At 29.3% G+C, this 15,556-nt stretch overlaps 1 protein-coding gene across 2 annotated transcripts; it reads left to right on the top strand.

Annotated features, from left to right (window-relative positions):
- Positions 1–9,670: 9,670 nt before the first annotated feature.
- On the top strand, positions 9,671–10,795 carry LOC123301512 (protein TonB-like). Of its 2 annotated transcripts, none has more exons than XM_044884279.1 (2): positions 9,671–9,796; positions 10,030–10,795. In XM_044884279.1, exons 1-2 carry the CDS (start codon positions 9,730–9,732, stop codon positions 10,281–10,283), a joined length of 321 nt encoding a protein of 106 aa, XP_044740214.1. In that variant the 5' UTR covers positions 9,671–9,729; the 3' UTR covers positions 10,284–10,795. The 2 variants fall into 2 exon arrangements, with proteins under 2 accessions (XP_044740214.1, XP_044740215.1); XM_044884280.1 differs by having other exon boundaries at positions 9,673–9,796; positions 10,048–10,795.
- Positions 10,796–15,556: the final 4,761 nt, after the last annotated feature.

Genomic DNA, 15,556 nt, shown 5'->3' with positions numbered 1-15,556 from the left:
TTTAATATTGTTTAACTGTTTCTTATCTTTCAGTATTTCCGTTTCGTTTTCCGAATTATATTATTTTTTTATAAATAAAACCATTGAATATTAAGACTTTTTAAATGTGCTCAACTCTTTGAATTATTTGTTGTTGGATTATGGTATCTACTTTTTAATGAAAATGACTAGTTTGTGTTGCAGTAGGCTATTTGAATCCGTTTTGATGCACGATTGAATTGAATTTTAATTTGAAGAAAATAGTTTTTCCTATTTATAATTAATCATATTTTTCTCTTCATCTTGTATTACGTTGGTATAAGGAATTCATGCAGTACCTATACCAAATTTGTATACTTCAACCACTAAATTTAAAAAGAAATTCTGTGCTTTAAGGTATAACATCAATTTGTTTGACATACTTGAAAATTGACTACTATTAGTTGCAAAGTCCCAAACAAAGGCTAGTTAACCTCTTTGTGCTTATAATTTGTATGCTAAACAATTAGTATTTATTCAAAATAATGTGGGTACATGCTATATTATAATATTGAACAGTGGACTCAAATTTATTGTAAGTGTATCAATAGTTTGATTTGTGAAGCTACGGAGGGGAGAATCGTTGGGTTTGGTTTTGGTTAGTTATTCATCAGCACTATTATTAACTATTGACTATTAAATTCCATGTAAACTTGTATAACAAACTGCCTGTTAGCTATAATATTATATTCAATGTAATCAAATGTTTTGATTTCCTAATAAAATGAATTCTTTGAAATCTGAACCAAAAATAAAGTGTAAGAAAATTCCAAGACCTCAAAACATTAGCAAATTTCATGTTAAATCCCATGAAAACAAATTCTTCATTCCAAGCTTGGTCCAATGTTCAATAATCTTCAAAAAGGCTTGAGCCAACACTGACTCAGATGTTGTTTCCTAGATATGAGTAAGGCGCCTACATGCTAAAACCTTAACCATCCATGTTAGTGTAGGTGCTGAGTGGATTTCGTATGTTTATGAGCATAACATTAAAATATAGAACTATACCTTTAAAATGAGTATCTTAAAGCAGGCCTGGCCAAGCGGTGCTCACAGAAATCCCTCGGACTTTTAACTTAACATACGAGTACGACAGTGATAAGCTAACCTGTGACAACCTTTAATACGAGTAAGACAGTGAGACAGCATTTTTTTCTACATATCTCATTACTATTAGAGAAATTGAGATAGGTAGAAGAGTCCAATACCCGTTGCGCTTCCTCTTCTATAACAAGGGTGACTTCGACGAATCAAGACGAATAAAAGAAATAAATGTTTGTTTTTTCATGTAGAACTTGACTTTATGTAGATATGTTTACTAAAATTTTCAATATTTTAGGAGCTATGATCGTATAAACAATTAATTTCCCCTCGTTCTGAGAAATGAGCAAGTTCGGGTTCAGTGGATCAAAATACGTCGAAAAACACTCCTTGTTTGGTGGGATCTGTAAATGTATATGAATCCCAGTCAGCGCCTACACTATGTTTCATATGGTCACTATATCACTATAAAACTTAAGGTTTTTAATAATAAACTACCTGACCTGACATTATGTTAGGTCAGGTAATTTCGGTAAGACTGAACTAGCCCTTTTTGGTAAATTCAAAACTTCATTTATCCTTTACAGTATTATCCATTATCCTTGAAATATTTTGTGCCAATTTAAACAAAAAATGATATTCATTCTAGAACATTATTTTAATTATTTGGCAAATAGTTTATTTAAATAGAGAGTAAGTTGGTAGGTTGGTACTTATTTATATACCACAACAATTGAGCATTTAATGGGAAACTTCATTATTGTGTGAATCATTTCAGATATGCAATGTTGGTACCATTTCTATTAAATGGAATGTTTGTCATTTACTGTGTTCACCACCTCACTGTGTTCACCACCTCACTGTGATGCGATGTATATGTATACTACATAGGAAGGATGTTGTATAACTATGAAAGTTGTACTCCTATATTATTATTTGCAATGGGAATAAATGAAATGACACTTGAAAATAAAAAGGACTGTTTCAAATGTTTGTCCATGTTTAAATATGGGTACTACTTTCCCAAATTAAAATTGGCATTTTATTAGTTGGGGCTATCGTTGAAAGTGCTTTTCAGTCAAATTGAAACAAAATTGTCTTCAGTAAAATTACGTATAGTTTTAAAAATTGGTTCTCGATGATTTTCCCTTGAATATTATGTATGCCACTGAGTTATTTTAATTAAAAATTCAAATGTTTTTTGTATGCAAGTTGCCGTGTCATTGTAAGTTATACAGCATTATTACAAGATTCAAGGTTTACGCAGTTTAGGTATCTCAATGCAAGGTTTTAAAGAAAAAATTTTATCTAGTGTTGATAGCTAGAAAATAAGTTTAAGCGACTAATATCATTGTTTTCTGTTCCTCGTATTCGTAATAACAGCTCATTACTTTTAAAGCCTGTTGACTTCAGTATACATTTATTAATTTACGTAAGTACGTCACTCGATGTTTTACGCAAAATGTTTTTTCTTCGGCATTTTTCATTTTTCGCCTGTAACTGTCTTTCAGGGGTTATATATAAGGTACTTTTTGAGTCAAAATTCCCCTTTATACTGAGTTTTATCGAAATTAGAGATAAAAAAATTGTTTAAAAGTACACTTTTTTCTTACAATTAGTAACTTTGTTAAAAAACCATCTTTTTCTTTCAGTAAAAATGTAATTTTGTTAAATAAAGAGACATAATCAAAAAGTAATTAACTTCAAATGTAAATTAATATGAGCAAAATGTACTTCAATTTGCAGAAATATGTTCATATTCCCTCGATATACATCTAAGAATTATGTGTACATACATTTTCTTACCATATTATGTGTGTATGCGTTGGAAAATGATTCTAATAAAAATTAATTATATTCCCCCTTGAAAATAATCGCATTCACGTATTCTATTATTAAAACTTTCATACATTCTTGAATATTTAGAGCAGTTAGTACCTACATTTGTACGTAGCAAGTGTGAGTAAATGGCTGAATGTTAATAACATTACTTGCCTAAAAATAGTTGGTTTAATTTAAGTGAAAAAGTTCGAAGGATTTCACGTTTTCTTATCAACTTTAAATCTTGTTTATAAGTCGCAGCCAACAAGCTCAATTAGACGTTCAATTAACATGCTAACCTATTTAATAAACGACGCCGTTCAACTAGCGGCCCGAGCGATATTCAGCATTCAATCAAACACCTAATCATTTCAATTTAGTTCCATTATCTGCTATCTGGCGCTGAAACCAACACACAGTCAATATGGCGTCGGAAAGCAACAATTTTGTTGGTGTTTCTTACAATTTGATTGTGTAAACGCAAAAAGAAGTACAATGGAAAAAAGTAGTGACAAAAAGGTGGAATCAAGTATGGTACTATTAAAAGCTGGCTTTCACGGCCAGAGTTTCAGTATTCAGATGCACTATGCCGGCGAATTTCAAAGAGACTATGGCAGGTCAGACACTTTTTGATGGCCAGGCATTCCAAAGATGGAGGTGAAAAGGTTAATTTCTCGAATACTCAAAATCAGTTTCAAGGTCTCCAAACTACCCCCTGTTGAATGAATAAATATTAAAATCTAGTGTCGAAAGTTTTGGGTCACACTTCTACGATTTATGTGAGTGCACTGGACTAAATATTTAAAGTAAGAGGATACAATTTCCGCCACAAACATTGTTTTATACGATTAGGTAACATTCAACACAGTTTCTTACATGTTGTATGATTGCGATAAAGTATGAAACATCAAAATGATATATTCATTAATAATATTTTTGGAATAATTCCTTATTATTATAATGTGCCCCAAGTATATGTATATAATATTATGTTATTATCTTACTCAATATAATATTATGTTATAATCCCTAATATTCCCTATTAATATTTCACCCAATATTTATTAAAATTAATATACATATTTATGTTATTATTAAACCACAATAATTTAATTGACAAATGTGTGTATAAATAAATTAGTATTTTATTTTTTTAAATTTATTTATTACCACAGAACAAATTTTAAATAAACTACGAAAATGTTTTATTTAATTAAATTAGTTTTTAATAATTAATGTTGTATGAATAAATACACATTTAAATGACTATGATTTCCCTTTTTGGTATAATAGACCAACAAAAAATTTACAAAAACAAAAAATTATCTTTAGAGCAAGAAATGTTAAAATAAGTCCCTTAAAGGTAAAAATAATCCCTTTCTGTGTAGATTAATCTTCTAAGAACACTTTCCAACTGATATTTTTCAACAGAACTTCATCAAATGGTAGATAACATTAAAATAATGACAATTTTTCGATACACTTACAAACAGGATATTAAAAATAAATTGTGTGTATCAGAAAATTTAGCTATAGTTTTATTGGTATACTATACAAGTAGCTATAGGAGGTTTTCAACTAAATGGACAAACAAAAACAAAACTGAAACTCGAATCGAAATAAATAAAACTGTATCATTTTACAAACTTTTTGGGGGCTGGCAATGTAATGACTATTAAAGTTTTAGTTTTACCGACTATACCATGGCGAGGGTTATGTTTTTGACCGGTATGTATGTATGGTCATCTCTTTCCAGCTAGCTTTTATGTTTCCTTTCAGTTTTGTTTTTGATGCAGTTTTGTTGCAGTTTCAGTTTTGTTTTTGTTTGCCCGTCCGCTTAGTGGAAAATCGGCATATCTATAAATATGTATATTCACCACCAAAATTTAATTGATAAATTATTTATTTATTTTGTGACACACTTTTCAACGTAGATATTCGCGAATGGCTAGTCCTTTTGCTAATCTTCAGTGCTTTTGCTTCCGAAACTTTGTTCAAAATCTCTTTACCGTTATGTTTGAATTTACTCGGCAGTTACCAAATTGGATGCACCCTGTTTACAAATTTTTATATAATTTTTGAGAAAATTATTTTTGTTACATGTAGAGCATAATTTATTTATTAAAATGTAAATTGAAGATAAAAGTTTGTAATTTTGAATAAATTTTGTTTCAGTTTGTTTGAATAAAAATTGTTGTATCGCCTCACCTTACAACAAGTTAAATTGTTCTTCTGTTGAAGGTAAGTTAATTTTTTAACATATATATTAAAATTTACATAATATTTTTGTTTTCTTGTTGCCGTTATTGTTTAATAAAAGGTAGATTAAAGACTTTACAATTTTCAACAAAAATTAGTCAAATTAAAACCACCTATTGAAAAACGAAAACATATATTTTAAATTAGCCAGAATTATTCGACCAGCAACATTCGATCAAATTTTTATTATTAATTATTATTATAAATTTAAATAATATAAAATATGAACTTTTAAATTACATACGAGCAGTAAAAATAGAAATAAAATTATTTAATTGATGGGTGCCTTTTTAACTTTATCGGTAAATTATCCATGAAACAAAATAATTTTGTTTAGATTACTGTTCATAGTAATTAAACATAGATATCGAGAACTCACAAATTAAAATAATAAACTAAAACATTAAAAATTATAATCGGTATTTAAATTGCGTCAAATGTGTTATGAAAGTCGGAATTATCTCTGGTTTTCCCAAATCGTTAACTATAATCGAGTAATTATCTTTAAAAATGGTATATAAAGACAACATACAGATAACAAAAATAGTTTAAAATTTTCTTCTGTGAAATCTGAAAACTGTAGCGATAACTACAATGAAAATCATAATTTTAGTATTTTCTTTCTTCGTGTTGATGTCAATGGTTTCAACGCAAGAATCTAGACCAGAACCAAGTAAGTCAATATTTACATAATTAAGTGTTTTAAGGGACATATTAAGGCAAAACGATCATTCAAGATTTGACATTATATCATTTTGTATCATAAAAAGTAATCAAACATTCTATGTAAACAAAAATGGAGGAATATGTGTTTAAACTATCAAAATGGTCGTAAAGAAGCGTATATTCTTGGGCGCTAGTTGACACCAAAATCAAAAAGTTTAGCAAGTTCCTTGAATTCACTTTGTTATAAGAAATAGCATATGATTTTTATTTCGAATAAATAACAAAGTTTGTAAATTATAAATTTTATTTTTTGTAGTTAATACTTCTCCACTCTCTCTTACAGTTACAGAAAGTACTCCGAAATCTTCTGTTACAACTGAAGAACCTTCTCCACCAGAAGGTGAATACAAAAAAATCAGAGAAGATACAATTAAACAACTGCAGACACTTATTGCTTACTTAGAAGAGCATAAAGTATTCGGAAGGGTTATAAAACTAGTAGTAGCACGTAAGCTGCTCTTGGTCTTGTAATGGTTATTGCTTTAATGGAAAAATGGAAAATCTAGTGGAAAAATGATTTATTGCACCTGCTTTTTTTAATATGATTTATTTTTTTTTTTTAAATAAAAATCCAGCTAGCATCAATAAAAAAAATTATACAAACATAAGTTGTCTCAATATAACCCAACAAACTAAAACAGATAAATAATTTTTGTTTTCTGTATGAGACAAATCATTTGATCTTAATTATAAAAATGAGCTACAAGTGACACTTAGGGACAGTCCGGGTAACATAGAATGAATGTATGCAAAAAAAACAATCTAACGAAAGCCAAAAAAAAAAAAATCTTACAAAACCAACATGATGTTTGGCCTGCTCTTTTTATACTAATCAATTTATACTAATTTTAGTCCCAAGTTTGTAACGCTTAGAACTATTAATGATACGAAAAAAAGTTTAGAATAGATGTTCATAAAATCACCTAATTAGTCCATTTCCGTTCGTCAATGTTTGAAAAATTTTCTCTTTATAAATGACCACATTATGTATACCAGTTCTCTATTTTAGTAACTGCACTCATGTGGTCTAAGTACGTTGTACTAGATATTCTATTTTTCTTATTACATTTAACCACTTTTTATCTTTTCATTCTCAAAAACAATAGCTCTACAGGGAGTTTCATTTAACTTAAGCCTGAGCTACAAATCCGGAAAAAAAATGTATGACAAAAAGTTGTATTGAGTCAGCATTATTTGGTTAATCTGCACTTGCGGATTTTCAAAATAGTGCTTGCTGCAAGAGATAGAGGCATACATTTAAAACTTAAACCTTTTCTCCTGAAACATTTTTTCGAAATCGAATACATTGAGTAGAAATCTAAAGCAAAAATCATCTTTAAAAGAAACTACACTAACATGTTTTTTAGGGAATTTCGAGGTAACCTTCTTATTTTAATGTGGAACCAAATTTTTATCAACTTTTCGAATAATTGGGAGCAATAAAACAAGAATATAAAGAATTTATAGATTTCAGCTGAATGTATTTGTTTTACAAAAAATTTCGAACAAAAGCTGTTTTTTTTGCAACTTTCCTAGTTAATTGATGCCTATACCTTGTAACAGAAGGATTGCATTTTTTAAATACCTCTGAACTCCTTCTCGTCAATCTTATTGAGACGACTTTTTTTATTTAAAATATATTCATATAAGTTTTGTTGAAAGCTTTTAAATATACAATTTTTTTTGAGCTCAGTCTCAGGTTAAATGGAACATTTTGTATACATATATCATATTGTTATTATTGCGATGTAAGATTGCGAAGCAGCAAAAGTCGCTTGACTATATCATATATTACTAGTGGCTCTGTAAGCTGTATCTAACATATCGTCATACTTATTATATACAATAAAAATATATGTGTGTTCGGGGTGAATGCATTTTATAGTGGAGCAATGTTTGTCTCTTCGTTAGATGAACCTTTAATAGACTTTTTACTAAGTTCTAGATACCCATATAATTCATAAACAGGGTGAATTTGAATTTCGCCCCATAATATTGAGGAACCTGTTTCAACCAAATTTTTATTTATCCGTTTCCATCTTATAAGAAATTACTTGGAAGTGCAGGACCCAATTAAACTAAGTTAGGGAAGTTACGACGACATTAATGCATGGCAAGTTTATTGAGAGATTTAATCTGCTATAATTTGTGCATCCTTTTATGCTTTCTCCTATCTCAATATCAAAAGTATCAATTTTAGCACTTTAAATTATTGTCACTTATCATTGATTGGAGATTGAGTAGTTTTAAATGTGTTAGTTTAAAATACATATCTTCGAATTGGTATGTTCAGCTAAATACCTGTAAATCTTTTGTGATCAATAACTACTGGTTTGGTTTATTTTGGTTAAAAATAGCTAATAATGTTTTGTTAGTTAAAGGATATTTTGGCAAAGGTTTTGTGTCTACTACAATCCTGGATAGGATATTATTTGACATAGTTGTATCAATCCAAAATTATTTATATTTCGCCATTTCGTGTTACATCCAGCACAGCAACCGTTTATTCTACGAGAATACCAATGATATATCAATGATATATAGTACTCAGCATGGTATTGGAATAAATCGTATTAGAAAGAAACTTTCCACACACAATGTAGATGCATATAAATATACAACTTTATATATAAAGATATTTTTCTCTTCTCTCTAGTCTGAAGTACCCTATCACTGTTCAATGATTTTCCTGAAGAGTATGAGAGTAGATTGTTGTTTGCTTCATGCATTCATTCAATTCATAGTACTTGAAATATAAGATCGAGGTTAGATGATCTATATTTTAACTCTTATGCCATATATATTTTATTTGTCTTTATTTTTAAATAATACTTATACTACTCTAGAAAATACATCAATGAAAAAAGTAAGAAGAGATAGATAATGACGATTAAAATGATCTTTTTTTTATTTTTCAAGTCCGCCAACAATGGTTATTTACTTTTGTTATTGGGTCAGCATTATTCAGTAATAAAAAAAGAGAAACACAAGTGTAGAATTTTGCATTCTATATAAATCTATACTGAAACTTAAGAATCTTAAGGTCCGGGAGATGCACGGTAAAAATTCGTGCTAGGCGACAGGGTGATGATTTTAATTCCAGTTTAAAACTTCTTTATAACTATCGATTTGCACGAAGATTCCATTTCAGAATATGGCTGTAATGCAAAACAAAGATAAGTACTCGAAAAACTAAAAAATTGGCGATGATCATCAAAATCGGCTCAGATTGGAAAAGGCTTAAAGGAAAAGGGTAATTTAATGGAAAGTGTACTACGATGTGTTTCCAGTGCGAGTTTATGGTTCCGTACCCGAAAAATTTGTTTGGGGTTTTTTTATTTTATAAATTTTAAGTCATTTGTTAAATGATTTCAATGATTAAAATTGCAAATTTCGAGTATACCGTAAGGACAAAGAATTCTTACCAAAAATTTCTTTATTGTAGTACTCAATCTAGTTAATCTAAGACTTTTCAAAATTATACCGGACTTTCGATTTTACCGTGACTTCAATTTATCTCATATGTAACGAAAATTCACTTCACTTGAATGAAAAAAAGAATTCGTGATGCACAATCGCAATTATTGTTTGAAATTAGACATGTCAATCATTATTATTTGCATAATACAATAGGTATTCTATTTTATTTCGTCACTACTAATTACTGTTGAAAATTTTATTCAGAATTTGTGTTAAGTATTTTATTATCTGAAAAAGAAATGATTATCACTGCTTTACGTATATTTGTCAATAAAAATGATTAATCATCTTTCAAAATGGTATATATAGTTGGAAAAAAGTAAGTCCTTTCAAAAAAGTAAATCATTTTCTTTTTGGAACATATTAAAACTGCTTACATTTATAATGAAATTGGCAATTTTTGTACTATCGATTTTCGCTTTAGCTTGTGCTGTTTTGGGTGAAGAGACAGGTAAATAATTAATTATCTTATTTATTTATTACTTTTATCATGAAAAATCTGAGAAAAGCTTTTTTGAATTCTACGGTTTTGCTTACGCGAGGAGCACGGTGAACTCGGAGATAACGTTGTAGTAGTGCTTACCAAATGAATGATTATTTGGTATTGGGAGTCCGAAGGATAAGGGAAATCCCTTTCAAATAATTGATAACTTGGTTAGGTATATTTTAATTTTGAAATTGTAGTCCCAAAACCTCATCCAGAACCAACACCAGAATCAACATCAAAACCAACACCAAAACCAACATTAAAACCAACATCAAAACCAACAGCAAAACCAACGCAGCCTGACCAGTCATACAGTGAACTCGCAGATGAGAGTATTAAACAGTTACAGAAGCTTGTCGATTATTTAGAAAAAAACAAGGATATTAGCTGCAGATTTGGTAAACTAGTGACAGCAAAACATCTGATATGGAAATTAAAAAAGTTTTCTTGAAAATGGAAAAATATTATTTCCTTAATTTAATTGGGCACTGATTTATAGGAATATGGTAATCTCTAATTTGCAATTTATTAACACTACTAAAAAATGGTCAGTATTAGAATAAAATGGTTTTAAACTATTACTTACATTCATTTTATTTAAACAATTAAGACAGTTAGGTCACCCAACAATATTTTAACCGCTATTGATGAAAATGGGTCAGCGTGTAGAAAAACATATTTATATTATATTTTTTAATTTTATGAAAAATATTTTTCTTAACGAAACATAACGAAAAGGCGTCTGCCTTCTTATATAATATATATACCAACACACGAGGGACTTATGAAAGAAACGGGAATTTTATCTTTTTTTCCACGTTTATACTTACTCAGAATTATCGTCAGAGGTATTGTTATTATCTGAAGAGTGTAATCTCTATTATCTGTGAACATCTAATGAGACTGAAAATCATTTATACTTTCCTGACACATTCTCTTCATTTTTATATTATTTTCTTCACATTTGGCTGCATTTGTTATTATTTAAAAAAAAATCTATTGTTCATTTTAGTATATATATTTTTTTGGTGTATTTCCAAATAAAAAGTATGTAAAATTTATATAAACAGATCGTGATAAAACAATTTTTTTGTACATTGTTTTTACTTTACCGGTTATAAGGTCATATTTCCTCCTCATAAATGATTATTATTATTGAAATCGTCATTTTTATTAAAATAAGTTTAGTCATATCATATTTTGTAAAAAGTGTTTTTTAGGGATTCACAACTTTAAATTAACACTAGCAGATACCCGCTCGCTTTGCTGGGCAATTTATTTCCTTTAAAAACAAAGACTTTCACGTTATAGCTCTCACTTATCGTCACTTTTGTTCACAATTTTATGGATTTTAATTTTTTGAAAATGAAGTTTTGTCCATGATACTCGCTGACATTGTAACTTTCTATCGGTCTAATTATTAAATTAACCTGATTTTTATACTTTTTGGATCAAAAGCCCGCCATCCGCCGAGTTTCATCAAATTCAAAGGGGTATTTTGCCTTAAAAAATTGCAAAAAATCGCGAAATTTGTTTGAAGGGATGGGAAGTTGGTACTTACCAAAAAGCATTACGAATTTGATCTGGGCACCGAAATATTTTAGTTCAATTTGAAGGCGTCAGACGATGGATAATCCTTATTTTAAATTAGAAAGTTGTCGCAGATGAATGATCCATTATCCTTGGTAATATTTATTTGAACGATTCTTTGTAGCTGCTTTGAAGCACTTTTTTCTAGTCAATTTTTTTTCAAAATATGCACAAAAAATCGTGCATATTAAATAGTTTCAGCTAGAAAAATTCCATCGTACAATTTTGTAATCAAGTTTTGTGCAGGTAAATTTTTTGTGCCACATTTTTTTGAACGGGAGATACTTTTTATACAAAATTCCTAAGTGATTTGATAAAACAATCGATAATTGACACTCTTTAGCAGAGTAGAAAAAATAGAAAAATATTGACATTGTAAATAGAATATAAAAAAGAACTATTTTTTTTCTTCTTTTTTTTTTTTTATATTTGATTCGTTATATACATGAAATCTGTTATGACATGTTTCTTTAAAAAATATACAATAAAAATAAAGAAAATGGAAAAAAAAATACATTACATGTTTTTTTCAGTAAAATTTACTTTGGTATTATACATTCATATACAAGGCGCACCATTTTAGTTGAAAAATCTCGTAAGGAAGCTGTAAGACAGGAAAAAATTTTTCAAACAAAAAATATGAGACTTGAACTGGGACGTCTGTCTTTCAAACACCTAGAGATTTTCCTTACTCTTCAACATTATCTAAAAGTTAAACTGTATCGAACAAAATATGTTTACTTTTTATAATGAATAAATTTCCAATTTTTTCTCTAAGATCGCCTTCAATTTCTAGGTGACTGAAAAGTATTAATCTTTTAGCGCAACATTTTTTTTGTTTACTCCATATTTATTCTTTCTTAGCAAAATTTTTCATCGTCAAATGACTCACCCTGAATAGTCCAACTTGTGTACTGTATATACATGTATATAGTAACAACACAATACACGGTAATATTTATAAGGAAATAATGCTACTAAAAGTGTTAACGTTTCCTATTTTTGATGATAACAAACTTCGTGCCAATTTCCGTTTTCACATTTTCACTCCAAAAACAGAAATCGAAAACTACAATCGACGTTTTCTTTACTTTATTGACAAGTGTTCAAATATTATAATATACTAGCGGCCCCGACGGACGTTGTCCCGTAAAAACGTAACTCAAATTCATGAATACCTATACTACGTTTAGCCTGTCCGCTAAACCCCATCCCGCTAAACCCCAATTTAACTCCTATTTATTGGACTGGCCTGACCTTCGACCTTTGCCCTGACCTTTGATAGTAGAGCTCGCTGCGCTCGCATATGGCTCTAATAAATTCCTATTGACAATACCTGAATACTATTAAAAATACATAGTACACATAGTATACATAATGTGATATGATTTATATGCGCTCCCACCATTTAATGAAATTTCATTTTTTTGGTACGGAGCCCTCAAAAACAGTTGTACTGGACCGAATGGTAAATCTAAACCATTCTCCAATCCCCTTGAACTCACACAAAAAATTTCATCGAAATCGGTCCAGCCGTCTAGGAGGAGTTCAGTCACATACACACGCACACAAGAAATATATATATTAAGATATACAATATAGGGGAGAGTATACACTTCAAAAATATTTTTTTTCTTAATTTTTTTTTTTGAGACGTGTTCAATTTTTAAGGCTACGTCTAAAATTTAACGTATATTTCTTTGATTCTTAAAAAAAAAAAAATTCTGGTTTCTTAAATCGTACCACTTGTAGTTTACTTAATTGTATTGGTGTTATTTAAGTATCTTTAAGTTTAAAAACAGGCCAATAAAAATAAGACAAAGTCTGAGTTTCATGCATTTAGATCATATTTGTTCAGATTATTATAATATTTAATATGATGATGTCTCTAATTTTACTCTTGCAACCAAACCAAAAATAACTAATTGAATCAATAGCTTCCTTTCGGGATAATTCCTTTATCGATATTCCTTATTCCTTAATCAAATTCCATGATTTACCTCTCATTTTAAAGCTTATTCTGCTAGTTAATGACGAATTCATCATGTAATTTGTATATCATACTAGTAATTAAATTGCCTATAAATAAAAAGAAAGTAAAATACTATTGATATTTGTATCACTTAAGCATATTATTTCAGCAGATACCAGATACCAGCACAGTATTTAATATTTGAGTCTATGTCAAAACTGGTACAATACAATCGATTTTCCCCTACATTTATACATTCACATATCTTCATAAATGCAAACACACAATCGTACGCAATATACAGATTGTATTTACTTCAGAAAAGACCCCTCAATATTAGTTAGGAAAATGGCTTTCTGTGAAATTTTTTCTAAATCACCCTAAAAGTTCTTTATATCCTTCTAAAAAAAGGTCCTACGGCCACAAATTATTTATAGTGAGTAGTTTTCAAGCTATGGGCGATCAAAGCTACAAATATATTATAGATTTTAGAACATGACTAGGAAACTTTTTCAAACCACCCCCAAAACGTTCTTCGGATCGTTTTGATGAAAAGCTCTCATGGCCAAAAAATTTGTTAACGAGTTATTTTCGAGCTACGGCCTATATAATTATAATGTATGTGCAGCTTTTATCGTCCTAAGCTCGGTTAAAAAGTTTTGTGGTCATAAGAGACTTTGATCAGAACCTGAAAAATATTTTAACATTTTAGGGACGGTTTGAAGCAGTTTTACAGGAAGCCATTTTCCTACCTAATATTGCAGGGATCTTTTTTATTGAGCTCAAAACAGTAGAAAATGTTTTTATGAATATTATCTCCAAAGCCTCTTCGTAGTTGCACTCGCCAAAAATGTAAATGTAAATTTTTTTATAAAATGTTAAACAAAGTTAAAAGAAAAACATTATTGTATTTAAAAATTTTGGTCTATCTGTAACAGTTTGTTGTATCTCTAAAATCTTTTAGTTCTGTCGGGGAGACAAAAAATTGGTAAGCTATAATAATAAAAAAGCTATAATAATTATTCCTTTATGTCATCTCATCTATGATTTAGTACATTTATGCAATTTACTATTATAATTGGATTATATTATTTTTCTTTTTTTAATATTTTATCTTAGAAAAACCATTTATTCAGTGTGATGGCTGTTGATATATCGAATTGTAGTTGAGCTTAACTGTATGGTTATAGAACCGTAATGTTTATGTGATATAGCTTTTGCAAATGTTATAAAGTTCCTTTTTTCATCCTGTAGAAAATGTAATATGCGTGAAATTGAAAATGAAATATCAACATTTTTCATTCACAGTTATTAAAGGTGTTTTTTCATGTGATTTTTTTCTTGTATAAGGTTTCGGATATGTCCACCAAGCTTTTTTTAATAAAAATTTTAATTGAGCACTATCTCATCCTCGATTTTTATCGCACACCTTTAAGTATTTTTGGAATAAATGACTGAAGTAAAGTGGTTATTCTGTAGGAATCCTTACGGTTGCTTGGTATTTGTGAGTAACTTTTTTTGTAAATTCGTTGGATATCGAATGAAAAAGTCTATTTGTACAGTTTTTTAATCGGTTTCGTAAAATTTAATCGATTTTCGAATGTTTGATTTCCTAAAACTTTATGACGTTTACTAAAAATTTGCTTCTAGTTTTAAATATTCATTTATCTCTTTTCATCTATGAACATGTGCTGATTTTTAAACGGATTTGAAAATCAACATTTTTTTACAAACTCTGGAGAATCTTAACAGAAAGAAAGTTAAATAAAAAACCTCTCCTTCCAAGTATGACACATATTTTGGGTCATTAGCCTCCGAAACCCTTCGCTGTAGGAAGCAAGTCAGCACCAATTTAGACGTAAAGGCAATTGTCATGGAAACATTGGTTAATAATATTACCAATGACAGTTTTTCAAAGTTTATTCATTAAAAACCTGCCAAGTATCAAAATTTGAAGGTAGAATTTCAAAAGTTTTGGCACAAAAGTCGTTGTCCGTGAAATTCGCAAGAAAAGGTACCTGATAGGTTTATGATTTCACTAAATTTTATTTACGACTACAGGCAGGGCCTTAAGCTCAGCGGAAACACTCTTGAGTTGGAAATTTCTCTTTTCATTTCTCTCTTAACCCCTAAGATTAAAACTGCTGCCACGATAAATATAG

The sequence above is a fragment of the Chrysoperla carnea genome, chromosome 5 (genome assembly GCF_905475395.1).
Source record: "Chrysoperla carnea chromosome 5, inChrCarn1.1, whole genome shotgun sequence".
Taxonomy (NCBI): domain Eukaryota; kingdom Metazoa; phylum Arthropoda; class Insecta; order Neuroptera; family Chrysopidae; genus Chrysoperla; species Chrysoperla carnea.
This window is presented reverse-complemented; position numbering and strand designations above follow the sequence as displayed.

Bases quoted from the DNA above. Each gene is read 5' to 3' on its own strand.
- LOC123301512 (XM_044884279.1), top strand. From the start codon at position 9,730: ATGAAATTGGCAATTTTTGTACTATCGATTTTCGCTTTAGCTTGTGCT. The intron at 9,797-10,029 runs GTAAATAATTAA...TTGAAATTGTAG, and splicing joins TGTTTTGGGTGAAGAGACAG to TCCCAAAACCTCATCCAGAA.